The following is a 24,816-nucleotide window of genomic DNA, read 5'->3' on the forward strand; positions in this document are numbered from 1 at the left end:
TCCCGTAGCCATTTAGCGTCTTCTAAACGACTAAAATGTAAATGTGTAAAAAAAAAAATTTGTTTAAACGGTATTGAATGACGGTATACCGCCGAACTTTAAGCGCACTGTTTGATTAAATAATTTAGACACGTAACTGACTCGACTGAGCCAGGGATCAAGATTTCCAGAAGATTCTGCCCTTACGCTCCTGAAGTTGCCGGTAATAGGCTACACCAGTGGTTCCCAACCAGGGGTACTAGGACCCCCTGTGGTTACTTGGCCTATCCACGGGGGGTACTTGAGAAGACACATGAGACCCTAAGCCTACTGGTAAAATGCACATGAGGGAGGTAGTTCAAGGGAAGTCCGGGCATAACAAAATTCAGTTTGTGATACCGTAACCGAAAAAGGTTGTGAACCTCTGGGTTATGCAATAGGCCCTGTTGTAACTATATTTGAGAAGGCCAAGTAAAACGCAGGAGAAAGCGCTCACTTTCCAACACGGGAAAAAGCGCTCGCGGAAGATTCAGTTCAGCACCTTGGAGAGCGCCACTGCAGCGACTGCTGTCAAGCATATAAAACCCATCAATGTTTTAGCATGCAACTAGGAAAACAAAGTAGGCTAACTTACTGTTTTCAAGTGGTATGTAGTATTCGTTGTCGAACTATGAGCAAACTGCTGTTTGCAGACTTTGCATTCCACTTTTTTCCCGTCATCCTTTACTACAATGAAACGCAGACTTGTTCTTTCATTTGGTCTTAAGTAGGCCTAATTAAAGTATCTAGTAGTGTTGCACCATTGTTCTTACATAATATAACCATATACAATTTCAGTAGCACATAGGTCTAAGAGTGATGGACTGTGCCATCCCCGCAGCCTCTGCAATGAATTAGTGTGTCTCGTGTGCCATGAAAAAATATATTTGCAACGACTCTACAAAAAAATCTCTGTCGACCAAGAGCCTATCGACCAAACAAACCAGTCGACTAAACAGGGTCAGTCCTAGGCTGCTTGACCACATCCTGACTTCCCTCAAACATCAAGTAAAACATAGCGAAGACGAAAAGGCTTAAAGTAAGTGTGACATTTCTTAAAGTCGCAAAGGGAACATTTTACTTCAAAGGTCAACCTCACACTCTCTTACAAAGACTTTCATCATCCTCAAAAGGTAGCGCTCCACAAAGATTACTCACAAGCAGGATCTCTTTTTTTTGGGGGGGGGGGGGGGGTTATTACAAGCATGCTGGATATTTCTTTTCTCCTAGCCGTGATTTCTTGGCTGAGGCTGAAGCTGAGACCGAGACGTCCCCCTTCCTGGAAGCAGTTGTGGTGACAGCTAAACAAGGCAGCTGTCATCTCTGTTACTCTGTCACTCAGACAATGGGGCTTAGGGAAAGAGAGCGGGGGAGAGTGGGGGCAGTTTGTCACATGCCCAGTCAGTGGCCCCTTGCTCACTTGTGTCTGCTGTACGTGTGTGTGTGTCTATGTGTGTGTTGCGTGAACACACACGTGTGTTTTGTTTTCCTCTCTGACTGCTAGGTATGTACACTCAAAGGCTTCTTCATTTGATATCGTGTGTGTGTGTGTGTGTGTTTATACACGTGCAGTGGGAAGAGCAGGTAATGGGTGTAATTTGACGCAGAGAGATTGAAGTGTGGGTAGAGTAGGTGGTCTCTCACTCCTCCCCTCTTCCCAGATGGAGGGATGTGGTGAACAAAGACAGATGAATATAGAGGCCTCACAAGGACCTCACAGGGGTGGCTGTGTGTGTTTGTGTGTGGAGACAGACAGTAAAAGCTGATGCAGCACGCTTTATATCGGGGCCAGTAGGTAGCCTAGTGGTTAGAGTGTTGGGCCAGTAATCGAAAGGTTGCTAGATCGAATCCCCGAGCTGACAAGGTAAAAAAATCGGTCGTTCTGCCACTGAACAAGGCAGTTACCCCATTGTTCCTAGGCTGTCACTGTAAATAATATTTTTTTTTCTTAACTGACTTGCCTGGTTAATTAAATAAAATATAACCTCTACACTGCCTCTACCCTCCCACACAGACACTTTACCTGAGAATACAGGCCTGTTTTTCCTCTCTCTCTCTCTCTCTCTCTCTCTCTCTCTCATTATCCTCACCCATCCCTTTTTTCTCTCTTCATCTGACGCTCTGTATCCTCATCTCTCTCTCCTCCCGCTCTCCTCTCCCTCTGTCCTCTCCTCTCAGCTGGTGTGAGGAGGCGTAGGGATCGGTGTGTTCTCAGTTTGCCTTGCCGTTCACATGCAATATTTCGTAAAGCTACAGTATCTCAACATCCATTTTTCGTGTCAAAATACAAAGTGAATGAGAGAGAGAGAGAGAGAGAGAGAGAACACAGACATTACCCTCAGCTTGTCCCCACACACACACACACACACACACACTTTCACACCCCAGCCAGCCCACGGATAGAGGCAGTAGGCAGGCAGATTAGGCCTGAGACTGAGGTGAAGTGAGAGAGCTTTGCATTATATTCCCCTTTAATCTGAGTCATGTATGATTTCCTCTGCCTGGCCTAGTCATTAGTCATTAACCATTTCACTGTTTTGATGGCTTTATTTCAGCAATATGGGAGCTTTATCTGGTCAACAAAGATGAGATATTACACTGCCATTACTGTATATGTTTGTCATGACGATATGCAGATGTTAAAACCTCTTCGGGCTACGGGGCAGTATTTTGACATCTGGATGACAAGCGTGCTGAAAGTAAACTGCCTGTTACTCAGGCCCAGAAGCTAGGAGATGCATATAATTGGTAGATTTGGATAGAACACACTCTAAAGTTTCTACAACTGTTAAAATAATATATGTGAGTATAACAGAACTGATATGGCAGGCGAAAACCCGAGGACAAACCATCCAGAAAATAAATGATTCAGCCCACCATTGATTCCTATGGCTGTCATTTTTTAATATGAAGGGAATTACCTCCCAGATTGCAGTTCCTATGGCTTCCACTAGATGTCAACAGTCTTTAGAAAGAGTTTCAGGCTTGTTTTCGGAGAAATTAGCTAGAATTTGTAGTTTTTCTAAGTGGCTCCCTTTTTGGCTGTAGTGTTTGTTACGTGTTCTGGTGAATGCGCGTACTTTGTTGTTTATCTCCGGTAATGACAATAACGATTCTCCGTCTTAAATTTGATCGTTTATTTACGTATTAGGGTACCTGAGGTTTGATTTTAAACGTTGTTTGACTTGTTTGGAGAAGTTTATTGGTAACGTTTGGGATTCATTTTGTATGCATTTTGAAGGAGGGAAACCGACTTTATCGAACAAAACAACCATTTGTGATGTAGCTGGGACCTTTTCGAGTGCCAACAGAAGAAGATCTTCAAAGGTAAGTGATTTATTTTATCGCTATTTCTGACTTTCTTCGCATCTGCCTGGTTGGAAAATGTTTTTAACGCTTTTGTGGGCTGGGCGCTGTCCTCAGACAATCGCATGGTGTGATTTCGCCGTAAAGCCTTTTCTGACACCGGGGCAGGATTAACAAGAAGTTAAGCTTTTAACTGATGTATGACACCTGTATTTTCATGAATGTTAAATATGACTATTTCTGTAATTTGAATTTCGGCTCTGCAATTTCACCGGAAGTTGTCGATGGGACACTAGGGTCGCACTGATCCGCAAGAAGTTTTTAAATAATCAGTTTCGTTTTACATTTTTACTGTATTTTCATTGATGATCTGAATAAATTACTAGATAGCCTGATTGTAATCAGCAGAGTATGTGGTTTATTGCAGAGATTGAGTGCGTGTATGTGTCAACTTCCTTGTCAAGATGTGGCGTACCATACGTGGTAAACGCCCTGTTCGTGTTTTAGGCTGACAGTGCATTACGTAAAGTGCGATTTAGGCGATGTCGTTCAGGCCTAGACGCGTTTCTCAGAGCCATGGGAGCTCTTTCTTTACGAGAGGCTTTAGTTCATGCGGTTCACGCACTAGGAGAGATCTGCATGCTAAAGCAGCCACAGCAGAACACCCATTTCCTCTCAGACTTCCCTTTTTAATGAGCAGAAAGAGAAGGGGCTCTGAAGGGTCTCACAGGATGCTGCTGAAAGGTGGCGGACACACACGTTAGCATGCACATGTACACAAACACAGTTAGCGCCTCTGTAAGAGCACACTGCTCTCCGGGGCACCCTTCAAACATATAATCTTGCCTTTTATGAATAGATTCAGACCAGAGCGAACAAAGCACAAAACAGGCAGAATTTCTAGCTTACTCCTTGTGAGGTTTAGCATGATTTACTTGCATTGACATTTGTAGGATTAAGCCTATTGCGTGGCTTACATTTGTGTTCATCAAACGTTATGGATCCCGGTATGATGTTATTTGTAGTAATTACTTTGGTTTTAATTTATTTATATTCTGTGCGTGCCCTTGCCACCTCAGAGAAGCTATACACTTCTCTTTTACGAAAGCTCATTTTGAGGTGTTATGATTCGAGGGAAGGCTATTGTTGCCAGCGAGCGCTTGTTTCCCCGAGCATGCTTATCGCTGTTATCTCGACATGCAAAGGCATCGAAAGGACAACTGGAAATGGAAAAGGTGAAATGAAAGCCGTTCCTCGTGAGCGATTTCACCAGCCTAGCTTTTGTTGGCCTGTCTTTCCCCCGCTCTCATAGAGCGAGCCTATATATATCTCTGGCTGAGCAGACGCGGCGTGGCGCAATCTGGGTCTTCTCGCTTCACGGCCGTGCTGTGAGGCAGATGCAGGTGTGTGCGTATGCTGTGAGACCGACGTCTGCTGCCTCCTCACGCAGTCAGCTCCTGTTGATTCCCCCCTGCTTTAAAATGCATAGCGGCCTCTTCCAGGGTCGAAAGCTCATCCCCAGGAAATCACATTTTGTGAGAGAGATCAGAGCGCTGAAGCGCATCGGCACATCTTTAATCCGTGTCTCAGTGTTACAGCGCACTGTCAGATGACCAGGCTTGGCCCAAAGCTTCGTGCCCCATTTCTCATAGGACTGTTGTGCGCGTATACACACATATACATTTCTCTGCGCCAACGCTGCTAAGTGTGTTTGGAGGGGCTGAAGACTGTAGGCATGTGTGTACTTAACCACGGGGGCTGAGTCATTGCCTTGTGTCAGTAACACAGTGGAAAAAATATGTTAGGAGTGGGTATTTAAAGAAGCATGCCTGTTCTCCGCAGAATGTCCAACTGTAATGTTTCCCTAGAACTGGGACATAATGGGTTAGGACCCATTCAAACAACATTGTTAATTCTGGGTTACTCTGTCATGTTTATTCGCATAGCTAGAACAGAGAGCATTTTGGCCACGGTCGAGTCCAGAAAATGGCACAGCAAAGCAATAAAAAGACGGTCTTAGACAGATGCTGTCTTTGTTTCGATTGGGGCTCCGCTGTATGGCAGAAATACTGCTGTTTCTCTACCCGTGTCGAAGCCACAATGGCATGCCTGTACCGACTACCAGCCCTTTGCCAGAGAATAGTGATGCACCGATATGACATTTTTGTCCTATAGCTGATATTTTCCTTGCCAAAAAACCTTGCCCAATTTTTTTGGCGCTCTTTTAAGTATTCTAGTACAGTTAAATAGTTAGATCCATGTGTGTGTTAAGGCACTGCATCTCAGGGCAAGAGGCTCGGTTCGAATCGGTTGTAGCTAATGTCGGCCGATTCCGATATGTTCACCGATTATATCGTGCATCCCTACCAGAGAACATTAAGAATCTGTTCAGAACTTTGAAAAAGTCACTGATTCTATATGGAATTTGGATATTCTAACTCTGCTGTCAGAGTTCCCGTTATGAAACCCAACCGTTTCATGGTTGTGAAGTCAAACCCAAGCAGATGGCTGTGGCTTGAGATGTAAATTCTGCAGACGCCAGAGTATAAATAAAGCAGGACTTAACCATCCTCAACTCACAGCCTTGCACATAGCGAAGGGAGGGAGGGAACGAGAGGAGGGATGGATAAGAGCAGGGGAAAAGCGAGGGATGTCACCTTCCATTTTGAATATCACTTACTGCTGATTAATTGTTTTTTGCAACTTCCTGCAACTCGAGTGCGGTCCCGTTCTCGCCATTATTTATTAACCTGACTACATTACGTTCCAGTATGTGTGGATTGGAGTAGGAATCCAACAACTCATTTCCAACAGCTCATTTCTGGCAGCAGGGTCAGTGGACCACCCGTGTCTGTGGCGATGAATTAGCATATTAATGATGTGTTGAATAATTGATGACGGAGGAGTGGATTACGAGTGTGATTCGTTGTCGGAACACAAATCAGAGAGAAAGGGGGCGAGGCCGGGCTGTTAAAACCACTTTTATGGAGCCTTTTGAACTCAATTTGCTCATTGGTTGGAGTCGACTACAATTTGTTTTTCGAGTTCTTTTGGCAGATACTGTCTGTACTAAGAACCTGCTATGTATGTTTCGTTGTTTTCTCTGAATAATCTGTCTGGTTCATGCAAGACAACTGTTTTATCGGAACTAGAAGCACAAGCATTTCGCTACACTCGCATTAACATCCGCTAACCATGTGTATGTGACAAATACATTTTGATTTTAATATTCTTTTAAAGTATCCTGTCAAACGTTGTTGTTATGCCTGCCACACTCATTGGTAGCTACTTACCTTTTATATCTTGCGTGGTTTGAACACGTGACACCAAGGTCTGTGTAATACCTAGCTAGCTGTAAACCAGGTATTGCTTGATCAATTCAGTACAACCTGTGAAACCCAGTGCCTTTTGAACACAACAAACTACACCAAAGCCTGTCTGAACCAGTGGTCTGCATCATGTTCCTGTAAGGAGCTTAGAGGGAGACTGACAAAACCAACTGTAGGATCACTTGACAGGCCTAGACTCCAAATGGCAGCCTAAAGCACATGTAAGCCTAATTCACACAAACACTTTTGTACTGATCTGCCTGCCTTTCCCCATCCACCCTGGGCAGAACACTGAGCTCACAGTACACAGCCAGTCTTCTCTCTGGCTTTGGGGGGACCGCCTTAGGATTAGGGCAAGGTGAGAGTCGCGGTCGCACGCAGCCCATGGGTAGATTACTGGACGTCAGTGCGACTGAGTCTCCACTTTGGCTCAGGAATGGAGCATCACAGTAGTTACCTACTTCCCGTTTGGACATTCGTCTTTACATCTCAAGTCTGAAGGAGATATTGTCATATAAGTTCACGGATCTCAGTCACTGTTCAGTCCAGGACTTTTATTTAAGTTTGACTTTTATCCCAGTTCCTGAATTCGTGTGTGTGTGTCTTTTTTTTCTCTTCAGTTTCCTGCAGTCTTTACGTAATGTCTAAGTTAGTTCAGCACGAACAAGGCTGCCTGGTCAGAAATAGGAACAGCCGTTTGCCCACGAGGTAGATGTGTCGCAGCAGAGCAGAGCACAACTTGTGGTGACTGAACTCCTGGCTCAGACCAAGCCGACTGGAAACATGGGCCCTGCCCTGTGTGACAGGTTCACCACTATGAGGCTATGTGCGTGCCTGTGTTCATGTACACATGTCATATCTGTGGTTTTGCTATATTTGTGTGAGGCTTTTTTTTTATGGACTCCCGAGTGGCGCAGCGGTCTAAGGCACTGTATCTCAGTGCAAGAGGTGTCACTACAGTCCCCGGTTCAAATCCAGGCTGTATCACATCATGTCCTCTTCTTTCTTTCCTGTGTGTGTGTGTGTGCTGTCCTGCCTTTAAGGCGGCACTTCCTCCACTCCCCTGGAGAGAAAATAAAAAATATTTTCCCCGCTGAGTGAACACCTTTCAGGTGCCAACATCTCTGGAAAAGAGCCATGCCAGTTAGCAGACAGACAACAGCTGGGGAATGGATTACCAAGAAACGATTAAAAACTCTACTTAAAACTGCATAATTTAGTACACTGCAGCTGGAAAACTCTACTTGTGGTTCAAGAGTTAGCACGGTGCAAGTGAAGTGTGTTTGAAGTTATATTTCATGTAGCGGAACCTCCCAATTAAAGTTTCACTGACTTTGCAGCCAGGTCAGGTAAACAAGGTTGCCGTGTGCCCCATGAAATGAAACCCTCTCCAAAACCCTTGCCTGACTCCAGTCTTCCTCATTTCCATGTCGTAGTACTATCCCTATTAGATGTGTTTTCCCCAGTGTGGCAGCTTGGAAAATTCTCTGAGTGCTGTTATCATGTCCTGTTTCTCAGAACCACAGAGAATGGCATCTGTCGACACTCCTCGCTGCTAACCCAGCTATTAGACGCTGTTAGAGCAAAGTGCCCTCGACTGAGATGTTACTCTTTTTATTTTTCTCTCTTTTTTGCTCGCTTTTTCGCTCCCTCTCTTGCTTTTTTTCTCTTCTTTCTCTCTATCTCTGCCTCTCTTTCTCTCTCCTCCTCACCCTACCCCTGTTCTCCAGGCTCTCTCTCCCTCTAACTGACCGTGCTTCTCATCAAAGAGAGTTCTACTTTTAAGTCTCCGCAGGTGTTGCTTCCCTCCTAGAGCCCTTCAAGCAGAAAGACCCAGGATGACATTATATTCCCAGCTTATTTTCCCTGTAGTTCAGCCTGACACCCAGAGGCTTACTCAATCTACCAGCAGCCAGCAGGCCATTCTCTTCTCTGTTTCTGTCTGTCCAGGGAACACTAGAAACAAATCACAGCACAACCTCAGTCAAGACAGTTGAGCTCGGATTCAATTCTAGTGAAATGAAAAGAGTGATTTAAGACTTTTTTTTTCACTGTGTGTGTGTGTGTGTGTGTGTGTGTGTGTGTGTCGTTGGTGTGTGCTACCTAGTTACACGTAAAAATACACACAGGTATTAAAGTATATGGTCTATTGTGTTTCAGTGCTGGCCAGTTTCAGAGGGACGGTCCAGCATGGCTTGCCATTGGAGATTGGGGACACGGTGCAGCTCCTGGAGAAATGTGAAGGTAACTGATAACCTCTACTCATTTCACACCCACATAAACCATGAATCCCCCTTCGAGCTTCACAGACAGCCACTGTGACTCACAGATGGGTTGCTACTGGGGCTGTAGTCAACCTTTGAAGTTGGGCCACGTTTCCTTCCCCAGTCTGTCCCTCCAGGAGTATTGTGTTGCACATGAAATGTTAATAGACTTTTTTTTTTTTGTATTTGTATTTGATGAGATAAACGTTTGTGGAGGCTCTCAGTTTGCTACTGTTTCCTGTGCCGCGAGAGGGAGATGACTTCGGTTCCTGCTTCCCGCCCACACTGAGCTGTGTGTGTGTGTGTGTGTGTGTGTGTGTGTGTGTGTGTCCCTGCTTGGCTGTGTATTGCGAAGGAGTGTGTGAGCCTCAAGGCCGAGGTGCACACACTCACGGGTTCATTTTTGTCATAGTTTCAGACAGAGCAGAGCAGGTGCCCGTCACACTTTCCTGTTTCCACCCAGCTAACTTACACAGCATTGACGCAACCTTCCTCCCTTCTCAGGGCGTCACGATCTCACTTCCTGTTGTTGCTCAAGGACACAGACAGACAGATGACAGATCCGTCTGAGATGGCTGATGATGCATTCCAAACTCCCCAAAGGAAATGATCTGACATCTAATATACACTGTAAATGCAGAAGTATGTGGACACCCCCTCTCAAATGAGTGGTTTAGACTATTTCAGCCACATCTGTTGCTGACAAGTGTAAAATCGAGCACACAGCCATGCAATCTCTGTAGACAAACATGGGCAGTAAAATGGCCTTACAGAAGAGCTCAGTGACTTTCACTGTGGCACTGTCATAGGATGCCCCCTTTCCAACAGCTCAGTTCATCAAACGTCTGCCCTGCTAGAGCTGCCCCGGTAAATTGTAAGTGGTTTTTATTGTGAAGTGGAAACGTATTTCATGAAGCTCTCGACGAACAGCTCTTGTGCCGATGTTGCTTCCAGAGGCAATTTGGAAGTCAATATGAGTAACAGCGACTCAGCCGTGAAGTGGTAGGCCTCGAAAGCTCACAGAACGGGACCGCTGAGTGCTGTAGCGTGTAAAAAATCGTCTGTCCTCGGTTGCAACACTCACTACCATTGTTCCAAACTGCCTCTGGAAGCAGCGTCAGCACAAGAACTGTTTGTCGGGAGCTTCATGAAATGGGTTTCTATGGCCAAGCAGCCACACACAAGCCTAAGATCACCATGCGCAATGCCAAGCGTCGGCTGGAGTGGTGGGAAGCTCGCCGCCATTGGACTCTGGAGCAGTGGAAACGCATTCTCTGGAGTGAAGAATCACGCTTCGCCACCTGGCAGTCCGACGAATGAATCTGCGTTTGACGGATGCTAGGATAACGCTACCTGCCCCAATGCATAGTGCCAACTGTAAAGTTTGGTGGAGGAGAAATAATGGGCTGGGGCTGTTTTTCATGGTTCAGGCCCCTTAGTTCCAGTGAAGGGAAATCTTAACATTACAGCATACAGTGACATTCTAGATGATTCTGTGCTTCCAACTTTGTAGCAACAGTTTGGGGAAGGCCATTTCCTGTTTCAGCCTGACAATGCCCCGATGCACAAAGCGAGGTCCGTACAGAAATGGTTTGTCGACATCGGTGTGGAAGAACTTGACTGGCCTGTACAGAGCCCTGACCTCAACCCCATTGAACACCTTTGGGATGAATTGGAACGCCGACTGTGAGCCAGGCCTAATCGCCCAACATCAGTGCCCGACCTCACTAATGCTGTTGTGGCTGAATGGAAGCAAGTCCCCGCAGCAATGTTCCAACGTCTAGTGGAAAGCCTTCCCAGACGAGTGGAGGCTGTTATCGCAGCAAAAGGGGGGGAACAAACTCCATATTAATACCCATGATTTTGGAATGAGATGTTGGACGAGCAGGTGTCCACATACCTTTTGGTCATGTAGTGTTTGGTTTGGAAGAAGGGACAAAATACAATATGTCCCAGTCCCCACAACCTAAAGACAAGGGTGTTGACCAGAAGGTCTATCTATTCTGTACTAGAGAGGAGACAAGTTACTAAAAAAGGGCTTCTGCTGGTGCTGATACTGTGTCATCAAGTTACTACTGTAGTGTGATAGGTAACGTACGACCTCTTCTTCTCTGACACTCTGGCCAAGTGAAACCTAGAAAGAGTTCGTAAAGAAAATGCCTAGTGGACGTCCATCAGCAGGCTAGACCACAAGGAAGTGGCAGCAGTGAGGCTCACTCTCACCTCTTTAACACGAGTAGCACATTATGACCTTAGGTTACTAGTTCTACTTACACTTCCTGGTGCTACTTACAGCTCCCGGTGCTACTGACACCCCCCTGGCTCACCAGCTTGGCCGGTGGCCACAACAAATACTGGGTGCTCAATGCCATGTAACACCAGGCCTGGTGGGCTGCAGTAAACGGGGCAGCGACAAATCCTGCCTCCCTCGTGATAAAGTGTTCCAGCTGGCCGTTTTTTTTTTTTTTCTTCGTTTTACAGCTCGGCAGCTCGACGACTGGTGCGGTCGGCGCTGAAGTGGCGACGCGTCAGTAACCCGGGCTGTGTCCCAAACGGCAACCCTGTAACTCTGCTCTGGTCAAAAGTAGTGATAGAAAGAAAGTATGAAAGTCACGGTGACACGAGGAAACTGTTTTTTTTCTTTGTCTCCTCAGGCTGGTACAGGGGGTTCATCCATAAGAATCCAAATGCCAAGGTGGGTGAGAGTCTCTTGTGTGTTATTGAAGCTGTCAGCGCAGCTGCTATTTTCAGATTCAGAAATATCAGCTCTCTGCTTTGATCTGAGGGCTGTGCAGTGAGCAGGTCAGTAGGGAGAGGCTCATAGTTTAATAATGTCAAGTTGACACACACACACACACACACACACACACACACACACACACGCACGCACGCGTTATTAATTTGTATTGATTATATGCATCGTTTACGCTCGCTAACAGAATGTGTTAATGGTAGTGCAGTTTAATGATACAGTTAAAATGACATTCACCATTCATTAGCTTGTTTATTCTCTCCCCCCAGGGTATTTTCCCATGCACTTACATTCACTTGAAGAACGCCCATATCAAGAACAAAGGGTAAGTATTGTGTCTGTTTCCGTGTGTGTCTCCCTGTGTCTCTCTCTGAGAAGGCAAACAGCCTTATTAGATCAGCCAGTCTGGAAGGTGAGGTAGGTTTATGTCATTTCGGTGGAAAGGAAACGTTAGATAAACATTCAGATTCACGTCATAATAACAGAACGGAGGTTGAGTGCTTCTTCTACCAGCCTCTCATAATGACGCTGCGTTGTTATCTGAGTGTGTATTTTAACCCATGCTCGGTAGTTATACTGTAGTAACGTGATGCCCCTCTCTCCTCGGTCTCTGACCCACAGGCAGTTTGAGACCGTCATCCCCACAGAGGACTCTGTTATCACTGAGATGACATCGACCCTGAGAGACTGGGGGGCCATGTGGAAGCGGCTCTACGTGGTAAAGACTGTTCAACACGCACGTGCAGGAATTTGCACAGACATGCATGAATTTACACATACACACATGCATGCAAACACGTGCACGCACACACATGCACGTGCATGTTCCCATGTGTACCCCACACATCCTGCAGAGAGGAGAATAGACCTGAGTATTAACCCTCGCAGACAGGGAATGCCTTTCAACTAGTGGGCAATACATTTAGCCTCAGGTGTTTTTCCTGCAGCAACCTGTGGAAGCTTTTTTTTCCTGCATATTAATTAGTAACATTGCTTGTGTTTGTGTCTCTAATAAATGATCTGTGCTTGTTAGACAGAAAATCTGAATTTGTGATGCATTACTTGTTATTGCAGGCTGACTGTCTGGCCCCAATTGTTTTACTCTGAAATGTCTCTCTTGCTTTCTCGCTCTCTCGCTATCGCTCGCTGTCTCTCTCTCTCTCGCTATCGCTCGCTGTCTCTCTCTCTCTCGCTATCGCTCGCTGTCTCTCTCGCTATCGTTCGCTGTCTCTCTCGCTATCGTTCGCTGTCTCTCTCGCTATCGTTCGCTGTCTCTCTCGCTATCGCTCGCTGTCTCTCTCTCTCTCGCTATCGCTCGCTGTCTCTCTCTCTCTCGCTATCGCTCGCTGTCTCTCTCTCGCTCTCTCGCTGTCTGTCTCTCGTACTCTCGCTGTCGCTCGCTTTCTCGCTGTCTCTCTCGCTTTCTCGCTGTCTCTCTCGCTTTCTCGCTGTCTCTCTCGCTCTCTCGCTGTCTCTCTCTCTCTCTCGCTGTCTCTCTCTCGCTGTCTCTCTCTCTCGCTCTCTCGCTGTCTCTCTCGCTCTCTCGCTGTCTCTCTCGCTTTCTCGCTGTCTCTCTCGCTTTCTCGCTGTCTCTCTCGCTCTCTCGCTGTCTCTCTCTCGCTGTCTCTCTCTCTCGCTCTCTCGCTGTCTCTCTCGCTCTCTCGCTGTCTCTCGCTGTCTCTCGCTGTCTCTCTCTCTCTCGCTGTCTCTCTCTCTCTCGCTGTCTCTCTCTCTCTCGCTGTCTCTCTCTCTCTCGCTGTCTCTCTCTCTCTCGCTGTCTCTCGCTCTCTCGCTGTCTCTCTCTCTCTCTCTCTCGCTGTCTCTGTCTCTCTCTCTCGCTGTCTCTCTCTCTCGCTGTCTCTCTCTCTCGCTGTCTCTCTCTCTCGCTGTCTCTCTCTCTCTCGCTGTCTCTCTCTCTCTCTCGCTGTCTCTCTCTCTCTCGCTCTCTCTCTCTCTCTCGCTCTCGCTCTCTCGCTCTCTCTCTCTCTCTCTCGCTGTCTCTCTCTCTCTCGCTGTCTCTCTCTCTCTCTGTCTTTCTCTCTCTCTCTCTCTCTGTCTTTCTCTCTCTCTCTCTCTCTCTCTCTCTCTCTCTCTCTCTCGCTCTCTCTCTCTCTCTCTCTCGCTCTCTCTCTCTCTCGCTCTCTCGCTGTCTCTCTCTCTCTCTCGCTCTCTCGCTGTCTCTCTATCTCTCGCTCTCTCGCTGTCTCTCTCTCTCTCTCTCTCTCGCTGTCTGTCTCTCTCTCTCTCTCTCGCTGTCTGTCTCTCTCTCTCTCTCTCGCTGTCTGTCTCTCTCTCTCTCTCTCGCTGTCTCTCTCTCTCTCTCTCGCTCGCTGTCTCTCTCGCTCGCTGTCTCTCTCTCTCGCTCGCTGTCTCTCTCGCTCGCTGTCTCTCTCGCTCGCTGTCTCTCTCTCGCTGTCTCTCTCGCTCTCTCTCTCTCTCGCTGTCTTTCGCTCTCGCTGTCTCTCTCTCGCTCGCTGTCTCTCTCGCTCTCTCTCTCTCTCTCGCTGTCTCTCTCGCTCTCTCTCTCTCTCTCGCTGTCTCTCTCGCTCTCTCTCTCTCTCGCTGTCTCTCGCTCTCTCTCTCTCTCTCGCTGTCTCTCGCTCTCGCTCGCTCTCTCTCTCGCTCGCTGTCTCTCTCTCTTGCTCGCTCTCTCTCTCGCTGTCTGTCTGTCTCTCTCTCTCGCTCGCTGTCTGTCTCTCTCTCTCTCTCTCGCTTTCTCTCTCTCTCTCGCTCTCGCTATTTGTCTCTCTCTCGCTCTCTGTCTCTCTCGTTCTCGCTCTCTCTCTCTCTCGCTGTCTCTCTCTCTCGCTCTCGCTGTCTCTCGCTCTCGCTGTCTCTCGCTCTCGCTGTCTGTCTCTCTCTCTCTCTCGCTGTCTGTCGCTCTCTCTCTCTCTCTCTCTCGCTGTCTCTGTCGCTCTCTCTCTCTCTCTCGCTGTCTGTCTGTCGCTCTCTCTCTCTCTCGCTGTCTGTCTGTCGCTCTCTCTCTCTCGCTGTCTGTCGCTCTCTCTCGCTGTCTCTCTCTCTCTCTCTCTCTCTCTCTCGCTGTCTCTGTAGAAGAATGATGGGGATCTGTTCCATCGGTTGTGGCACGTAATGAATGAGATCCTGGACCTGAGGAGACAGGTTCTGGTTGGTCACCTCACCAACGACCGCATGAAAGACGTCAAACAGCACATCACTGCCAGGTTGGACTGGGGAAACGAGTGAGTAGTGGAGAGAGAGAAACATTCCTGCATCCCCGTCCCCAGTCCCTCTGTCTTTAATGTCACACTCTCCCCAGGCACACGCTGTGTTCAATCAGTTCCGTTCCCCTTCAAACAGACACACCACACGTTCATACAGACACACACACTTTTCATTTTGTATCAAACAGACACAAACACTTTCCACTGCGTCTCTATCTCCCGGGCAGAAGGGATAAAACCACACCTGTCAGTCCCTTGCTGTTGGGTGTGGACAGATGAGACGGCTCTCCCTGCAACACTAGTTTGAAGAGTTCGGTGACACTGCCTCTCCTTGTCTTATACCATCCCATGCTTTGAAAGACTTATCTATCCCTGGGATATTAGTGTGTGTGTGTGTGTGTGTGTGGGGGGGGGGTACCCCTCTATGCCTCTATGTCCCTGTGAGACTATAGCAGACTTGCAGTTCTGTCAAGTGTGTTCTGTCTGAATGGTTTGATGCACTGACAGTCCTGTTGTTTGTGTGTGTTCCAGACAGCTGAGTTTGGACCTGGTACCCCGCAGGGAGTTCAGCATGGTGGACCCAGACGAGATCAGCGTCACAGAACTCTTCAAACTGGTGAGTTCTATTCCCAAAACCAGGAACAATTGTCTGAACACTGTTCTCTTGTTACTGTGTATTCCCCACTCACTATCCTCATCAATCCACTGTCCGCTTTACCTTTCTCTAGCATTAGCCACATAGCTAGCCCTATGTTTGCCAGTATTCTCATTTGTAATTCAGGCGCGTATTTTACTCTTTAAGGCAGAATAAAGGTACATTAGAGTCTCCCTTCGTCTTTCCCTTCCTCACTCTCCTCCCCAGGCAGCGCTTTCCTCCACCCCTTCTGTCTCCCACCCCGAAACCATAGCGACCACATCCCCTGCCTGATGCTCCAATCCTGATGTGAGGCACTTAGTCCTTTTTTTTTTGCTGAACAAATAATGTACAGGGGATGAGAAAGAGGGGAGTGAGGGATGAGAGAAGTAAAAGCCTAACGCGGGTGGAAAATTACAGTGATTCCTTAGTAACTGAGACGGAAGACACAACAGGGGAAGAACAAAACAAATGACTGTTGTCGTCATGGATGCGAAACAACAATAACAACGGCAGCAGAGGACCCGTTTTTAATTTGTTTGGTGACAAAGGCATATCTTTATTTGTGTCCCTCATTGTGTGGTTTTACTGAGTTGGAGATGCGGCTGCTTTACTGCGACACCGGTAGTCGTGAGTCATGACTGCGGTCAAATTCTATGTGACCATTGAGTCACGGTAATCTCCTGTTATGCACTCTGGACATGTGTTGGTAGTACCCGACTCGCTAAGGATCATCAGGTCGCTAATGGCCTGGTACTCAGGGCTCTATTGTCCCTCTAACCACTCTGACATCAATGCAAATGGGTTTGAAAAACACATCGAAACAGTATGATGCTTTTAAAACTCACCTCACTGTGATGATCAATTTGAAGAAAGAAGTTCAACAGCAGGTTGAAACTGAGTGGAAAACATGGTCGTTGGGGATGTTGTTTCAAAGCCTAACACAGCAAAATGGACAGCGCTTTTTAATAAGGTGATGATTCATTTAAAACAGCCATATGCATATTAGAGAATTATGCATACTGATAGGCCTATAGGAGCCCAAGCCTGAAAACCCACTGAATTAAAATGACTGTTCTGTTATACAACATATATACCCTACCTGCATATTACAGAAGGCAGAAAAAAACTGATTTACAATATCTTTGGTACGTAATTGGTCTAGCCTAAATTAAACAAATTCAGAGTTAGCCTACATTATAATGAATTTGTATTCGATTTTGAATAGCCTAGTAATAGGGCATTTTTATATTTCATAATTACTAGGCTGACACATTACCTTTAGCTACAGAATATCTTACCACAGTGCGTTTCCATCTCCTCCCCTCTCTCCTCCTCAGTGCGCAGAGAGAGGGGCTGTCAACAGTTTAATGAATTACAAAAGTATGTGGACACGCCTTCAACTTAGTGGATTTGGTTATTTCAGCCACACCCGTTGCTGACAGGTGTATAAAATTGAACACACAGCCATGCAATCTCCATAGACAAGTATTAGCAGTAGAATGGCCTTACTGAAGAGCTCGGTGATGTTCAACGTAGCACCGTCATATGATGCCACCTTTCCAACAAGTCCAACAAAAATGTATGCATTGCTAGAGCTGCCTCAGTCAACTGTAAGTGCTGTTATTGTGACGTCGAAAAGTCTAGGAGCAACAACGGCTCAGCCGCAATGTGGTAGGCCACACAAGCTTACAGAACGGTACCGCTGAGTGCTGAAGCAAGTAGCGCATAAAAATCGTGTGTCCTTGGTTGCAACACGTTCTCTGGAGTGATGAATCACGCTTCACTATCTGGCAGTCCAACAGACAAATCTGTTTTTGGCGGATGCCAGGAGAACGCTACTTGCCAACTGTAAAGTTTGGTGGAGGAGGAATTATGGTGTGGGACTCTTTGTCATGGTTTGGGCTGGGCTCCTTAGTTCCAGTGAAGGGAAATCTTAACGCTACAGCATACAATGACATTCTAGGCGATTCGGCCCTCCATTCGCTATTCGAGTGCATACGGCTGATGTCTTTTCCTTATTACGTCTGTTCCTGCCCATTTTCATAATGGGCCATTCTAAATCGAAGCAAATTTTACATATTAGTAAAGACAAGATTCATTTGAGAATAGTCTGATGGGTGAAATAATGATCACTTGATGACAGAACGGCGTGTGCAGCCTGAGGCAAGGATACAGAGCGCAAGCTTTTTTTTGGCACTATCTCAAATCATCAATAGCCTTATGCAGCCCATATATCTTGTCAAGTACCTCTAAATCTAGCATATAGGACCTGTTTCAATTGATCACTTTTACGCTCAACATAGCTACTTCGTATGCGCACTCTAGCTCCGCAATGGGGAAAAATATCCTTTCTCTGTTATTCAGCTGAGTTCAATAATAATCTTCTTACTATAAAATCATATAATATAAAGTAATGGCATGAACAAATGAACAAGCCTACAGCCTATGGCATGGCACATAGCCAGATAACATACAGTAGGCCAACTCATATTCTGTTCTTCTGAAATAATTTTCTGTATATCATAATGTTTCTTTAGACCTGCCTAAAATAAACAATGAATGTATTGTGATGGTGTATATTCAATTGATTTATTATACTTTTTTACTTTATATGTTCCAAAGGCGTGTGCATCAGCATCTTGTGTGTGTGGAGGCCTGGAGATGCTAAACGTGTTTGTGTTAATTAACGGTCAATTACCGTGAGCCCGGCAGTCTTTAGCCTGACAATAACCGGCTGACATAATTACATGACCGCCACAGCCCTATTTGCGGATGGAGTGCTTTGGGGGATTGAACTTGTGTATGTACAAGCAGATGAGGAAATGTCTTCTCTCTGAGTCCATCGACCAAGCCCTACAGTTACTATAGGTGTGCACTGTAAAAAAATGACTATTTGGATCAACCTAAAAAAAATGTGTCACTATTTAAAAGTAAATGGGTTAGGTTTAAAAAACATTTTTAAAACATTTGTTGAAACCAAATATGATTCGATGCCAACTGTTATATTTGATTATTTTACAAACCTACATTTCAAGTTGCAACCTATTTCTTTCAACTTTGAACTTACTTTTATCCTTTTGTTAAACCTAATAAATAACAAATTCAAACTTTATGTATTTATATATACACACACAACCCATTTTGTACCACCGATCCACATTTCTTTAAATGGGTTACAAGCAATTAAATACATTTCCTTTTAATAAAAATATTAAGTTGGTTCCATAACATGAAATAATGACTCCAAACACTTTCTTTACATACGACTTTCACACTAACTGGTTACAATATTGTGACCAGCTCTTTAATATCACATTACTGATGCAGATATTATTAAAAAATCCTGTACAGTCATTCTGAAAAGTACTTTTTCCTCTCATGGTTAACTACCAGGAGGAGCTTATATTCATGAGCTCACCTTGAGTGACAGCTCTTTTGAAACATCTATGCCAAGCAACTTGGATGCAGTGTTGCAGCAAAAATCACCTCAAGCTACATTGGTGATGCACAAAGCAACTCAAACAACATTGAATTTGCATCAACGATAAAAAAAAAATATATATATAAATATCTCACACACACACACACACACACACACACACACAGCTGAAGTCGGAAGTTTAAATACACCTTAGCCAAATATATTTAAACTCAGTTTTTCACAATTCCTTACATTTAATCCTAGTAAAAATTCCCTGTCTTAGGTCAGTTAGGATCACCACTTTATTTTAAGAATGTGAAATGTCAGAATAATAGTAGAGAGAATGATTTTATTTCAGCTTTTATTTCTTTCATCACATTCCCAGTGGGTCAGAAGTTTACATACATTCAATTAGTATTTGGTAGCATTGCCTTTAAATTGTTTAACTTGGGTCAAACGTTTCGGGTAGCCTTCCACAAGCTTCCCACAATAAGTTGGGGGAATTTTGGCCCATTCCTCCTGACAGAGCTGGTGTAACTGAGTCAGGTTTGTAGGCCTCCTTGCTCGCACATGGTTTTTCAGTTCTGCCCACAAATTTTCTATAAGATTGAGGTCAGGGCTTTGTGATGGCCACTCCAATACCTTCACTTTGTTGTCCTTAAGCCAATTTGCCACAACTTTGGAAGTATGCTTGGGGTCATTGTACATTTGGAAGGCCAATTTGCGACCAAGCTTTAACTTCCTGACTGATGTCTTGAGATGTTGCTTCAATATATGGTGTTCTTCGGCTTGCAAGCCTCCCCCTTTTTCTTCCAAACATAATGATGGTCATTATGGCCAAACAGTTCTATTTTTGTTTCATCAGACCAGAGGACATTTCTCCAAAAAGTACCATCGTTGTCCCCATGGAGCAGTGGCTTCTTCCTTGCTGAGCGGCCTTTCAGGTTATGTCGATATAGGACTCGTTTTACTGTGGATATAGATACATTTGTACCTGTTTCCTCCAGCATCTTCACAAGGTCCTTTGCTGTTGTTCTGGGATTGATTTGCACTTTTCGCACCAAAGTACGTTCATCTCTAGGAGACAGAACGCGTCTTCTTCCTGAGCGGTATGACGGCTGCGTGGTCCCATGGTGTTTATACTTGCATACTATTGTTTGTACAGATTAACGTGGTACCTTCAGGCGTTTGGAAATTGCTCCCAGGGATGAACCAGACTTGTGGAGGTCTACAATTTTTTGGCTGATTTATTTTGATTTTCCCATGATGTCAAGCAAAAAGGCAGTGAGTTTGAAGGCGGGTCTTGAAATACATCCACAGGTACACCTCCAATTGACTCAAATGATGTCAATTAGCCTATCAGAACTTCTAAAGCCATGACATAATTTTCTGTTTTTTTCCAAGGTGTTTAAAGGCACAGTCAACTTAGTGTATGTACATTTCTGACCCACTGGAATTGTGATGCAGTGAATTATAAGTGAAATAATCTCTCTGTAAACAATTGTTGGAAAAATTACTTGTAATGCACAAAGTAGATGTCCTAAATGACTTGCCAAAACTATTGTTTGTTAACAAGACATTTGTGGAGTGGTTGAAAAATGAGTTTTAATGACTCCAACCTAAGTGTATGTAAACTTCAGACTTCAACTGTATATATTTTACCTCTCCCGATTGGCATGTCTTTTGTGACGCGTTTCACAGCAGCACTGATGGATGTGTTGACATGACAACTGCGTCAGAGTTTTGAACGACCCCCCCCCTTTTTTCCCATGCTGACTGAAGACCTAGCTAGCCAGTAACTAGCTAACACCAGACACAGATGAAGACCTAGCTAGCCAGTAACTAGCTAACACCAGACACAGATGAAGACCTAGCTAGCCAGTAACTAGCTAACACCAGACACAGATGAAGACCTAGCTAGACAGTAACTAGCTAACACCAGACACAGATGAAGACCTAGCTAGCCAGTAACTAGCTAACACCAGACACAGATGAAGACCTAGCTAGCCAGTAACTAGCTAACACCAGACACAGATGAAGACCTAGCTAGACAGTAACTAGCTAACACCAGACACAGATGAAGACCTAGCTAGCCAGTAACTAGCTAACACCAGACACAGATGAAGACCTAGCTAGCCAGTAACTAGCTAACACCAGACACAAATGAAAGGGGAAACATATAAGTATATTTGCCATAGATAAATAGGGTAAACTTTTCATTATATTTGCTGACACCTTACAGTAAACATTTTGGCACCAGTAGAGTAGCTATCTAGCAAATATAAACCATGCCTCTCTTCAAACATGCCTTCTTAGGCAAGAGAATATCATGTTACACGTTGGGGTATTAAAATGATACTTACGATTCCGCCTTGTCCCCTTAATAATGAATCAACGGGTGGGGACCAGTAACTTTAAGTTCAAACTTTATCAATGAAGAAGCAACAGTAATTTTTCATACTTTGATCAGATTTCCTTCAAATATCCTCCAATTTATTTAAGATTCAGTGCTGGCAGTGAACATATAACCATAAAAAAAGAACATATTACCTGGAATGACATTCCATCTCACGGGTGGCCAATAGCACAAACAAAATCACACCCCCAATAGGCCATTCCTCCAGCTCTTCAGATAGGCTGCTGCCGCTACATTGCTCCCACAGCTATGCAATGCGCTTGAGGTGTTGAAAGCAATTTAGCTTTCATCCAATTCAAAAACTGATATTGATCTGTCAAATTCGCTATTTGATTTCAGACACAAATTGAATAGAATATGGTGAACGAACCAAAGCGTAATCTTGGATCCTACCGATCAGAAAAAGCACTTCAGATGAGCAACAGGGCCGTTCCTATTTTTACAGTGAGTATTAGAGATAGATACCAGGGTGCACTTGGCCAACAAAGCACAAATGATTTGCATCAGAGCATGACTGTCGGCTAAATTATTTCTTCAAGAATGCTTGGTGCTGCATGGCGCTTGGTTCGATTCCCAGGACCACCCGTACGTTAAATGTATGCCCGCATGACTGAAAGACACTTTGGATAAAAGAGTCTGCTAAATGGTATATTAATATATATCATGACTTTATTGGGACCCAGTCTTGGTGATAAAAAGCACCATTTATTCTACTATTACTTCCGGTAATTCAGATGTGTGTTTAGGACCACTGAGCTGTAGGTCAGAGAGCCCAGAGCAGAGCAGGGACAGTAGGGCTCACTACACTGTCATACTGAACAGTGGTGATGGATAGTTCAGGTTTACCTCGGTCAACATACTGTCTCCAATTAGCACTAGCATGCATGGAGAGAGTAACCCGTTTCAAACTATTGTGCCGACCTGAACCGGATATTTTATTTTCAGATTGTCCTTTGCCGCACGTTTCATGTGATAATGGCATCATGGAAGGATCCATATATACTGTAGCCTTGATTATGTGATCTCTTAAGAATCTCAGTAGGCTGTATTTAACTCTCTCTAAAGCCCAGGCATTTTTAGACTGTTATAATACTTGTTTCTGTTTTTCACGCTTACTTACTGGAAAATGTCACATGGTGAACCTGGTCCTCTGTAGCAGCTGAATAGTGAGTTTGATTCCAAAAACCACTCGTACGTAAAAACTGTATGCATTCATGACTTTAAGTTGCTTTGGATAAAAGTGTCTGCTCAATGGCATAATTATTAAATATATTATGTGAACAATATTGGAACAGTTTAACTTACAATACTACACTGTACTAGTTCCCCTCCCGTATTAAGTGAGGCAGAAACAGTCACATGACATTTTCTCCCCTCGGTTGCTTAACGTACTGTATAGTTGGGACAGAATTTCATTAGCAGCTTTCTTCTCTATCAGTTGTCACACAAGCCTATTCATTCCAGATGAAACTAAACTGGGCGATTAACCCTGTTACGCGAGCCGCAGAAAACATAGCATCTCGATGCCTGCGGGTGCCCTCTCCTCTCCTCCTTCATCCCTCTTTCTTCCTCTTCTCCACCTCTATTAGTCCTCTCCCCTTGGCAGGGACTATAGCAGCCATCTGGTGGAATGAATGAGTGAGTGGGTGCATGCAAGAGTGCAAGAAAGACTTGGATTGGGACCTGGCTCCATGTTAAGTTGTTAGCCACCGGTTCTTCTTTTGTCCTTGTACTGGGCAACAACACAGACAGTGACTAAGGAAGATGAGAGCTCAGTCTTTTTCTCTCCTAAGTTTATGCAGACTTGTGCAGTGAGCTGTGAATAATCTGTATTATGGCGTCCGCATGCTTCAGTTCGGCTGGCGGGTGGACGAAGTCGTCGAGGCGAACCGAACGAGTGTGCTCGCGGACTACCTTAACAGACATTCGCTTGAAAAGTGGGAATTGTACTGCATGTCCATTTTGAGATGCCGTAGCTAGTATACACTTCCGCAAAATAGTCAGAATGTAACTCAAGAAACCTGTCATTCTTTTTTACATTTTTGCCGAGGAGATCTTAGTTGTGCAATTTTACATCTAACTAAGATGTTTGGTGCAGTATTTCTAAATTAAATTTAAAAAAATCATAAACTAGTAATCTCTCGTTGAATGACAAGAAAGACTTTGCTGAAGAATCCCTACTGTTGACCAATCACAGATGAAGAGGCGTGGACTTCACCTACCAACTTCAGCTTGCCTCAAGAAAACATTTTGTGTGTCCGAACAACCCTTACCAAAGTCCAAAACAAACCAAAACGTCACAAAATGTTGTCATAGTATATGCACAGTCTCTTCCAAACTGTTTCGGCTGGGAAGCATGCGGACGCCTTTAAAGTACTACTCCATCCACTGCTGTAGAGATATACTGTATATAATGTAGAGATATACTGTATACCTGGTTGAGTTAATACATTATTATACAGTGCTTAAGAGGGCATAAGGCTTGATGCTATGGGTACATTGTGTTACTGTTCATTCTATCCCAGTTTGACATGGCTGATTGTGCTGTGTGTGTGTGCAAATGGAATAAATATAATTGCTTTGAAGCACTCTGTGTTGTGACATTCTTCCTGTAAAGGTGTAAATTATATTTGTGTGTGTTTGTTCATTTCCTCGTGTGTGTGTGTGTTTGACCGATCATCAGTTTTTTTTCTACAAAGAGGGCAGCATATTAACTGAAACAAATTAGATTTGGGCGACTATTAAGGAAGCGTGCTGTGAACGTGCAACCTCTGGAATTAAATGGAATGCTTAACACATTTCTGGGAAAATAATATGCATAGTTTTTTCACAGCTTCACTTAAAGGGCCAATCAGCAGTTGAAACAATAAAAAAGCATTTTAACCCGCCACTGTTTTGATAAAAAGTTGAGGGATGGGTCAGGAGAAATGATCTTATGGATGGAGGTACTGACCATCCGTGATATCAAAATGTGTAGTTTTAACCATGTGTTGAGGCTATACAGGGTTTGTTTACAAGCATTGGGGTTAAACAAGTGTTCTGATGGGGGTGTGACAGTTGAACTAAGCTCATGAGGCATTTATACGTTATATTCTTCAAGAATCAATGGGTACATATCATTCATTTATATGTCCAAAAAAATGGATGCTGCAACTGCTGATTGCCCCTTTAATAAGTATTGGAACAAAAGCGTAAAAATGCAACATATATTTGACATATACACTACCGTTCAATAGTTTGGGGTCACTTAGAAATGTCCTTGTTTTCCATGAAAACATACATGAAATGAGTTGCAAAATGAATAGGAAATATAGTCAAGACATTGACAAGGTTATAAACAATGATTTTTAATTGAAATAATAATTGTGTCCTTCAAACTTTGCTTTCGTCAAAGAATCCTCCTTTTTCAGTAATTACAGCCTTGCAGACCTTTGGCATTCTAGTTGTCAATTTGTTGAGGTAATCTGAGGAGATTTCACCCCACGCTT

The 24,816-nt window shown here is 44.6% G+C and overlaps 1 protein-coding gene across 4 annotated transcripts in view; it reads left to right on the forward strand.

Moving 5' to 3' along the window:
- Positions 1-24,816, forward strand: part of LOC115180590 (dedicator of cytokinesis protein 4) — a 133,073-nt gene that overhangs the window by 29,097 nt on the left and 79,160 nt on the right. For all 4 annotated transcript variants that reach the window (XM_029742783.1, XM_029742787.1, XM_029742786.1 and 1 more), the window contains exons 2-7: positions 8,814-8,897; positions 11,572-11,612; positions 11,939-11,994; positions 12,291-12,387; positions 14,724-14,872; positions 15,386-15,470. In XM_029742783.1, the coding sequence (XP_029598643.1) occupies positions 8,814-8,897; positions 11,572-11,612; positions 11,939-11,994; positions 12,291-12,387; positions 14,724-14,872; positions 15,386-15,470 (512 nt within the window). The remainder of the gene's footprint in view (positions 1-8,813; positions 8,898-11,571; positions 11,613-11,938; positions 11,995-12,290; positions 12,388-14,723; positions 14,873-15,385; positions 15,471-24,816) is intronic.

This window comes from Salmo trutta, chromosome 40, assembly GCF_901001165.1.
Source record: "Salmo trutta chromosome 40, fSalTru1.1, whole genome shotgun sequence".
Classification (NCBI taxonomy): domain Eukaryota; kingdom Metazoa; phylum Chordata; class Actinopteri; order Salmoniformes; family Salmonidae; genus Salmo; species Salmo trutta.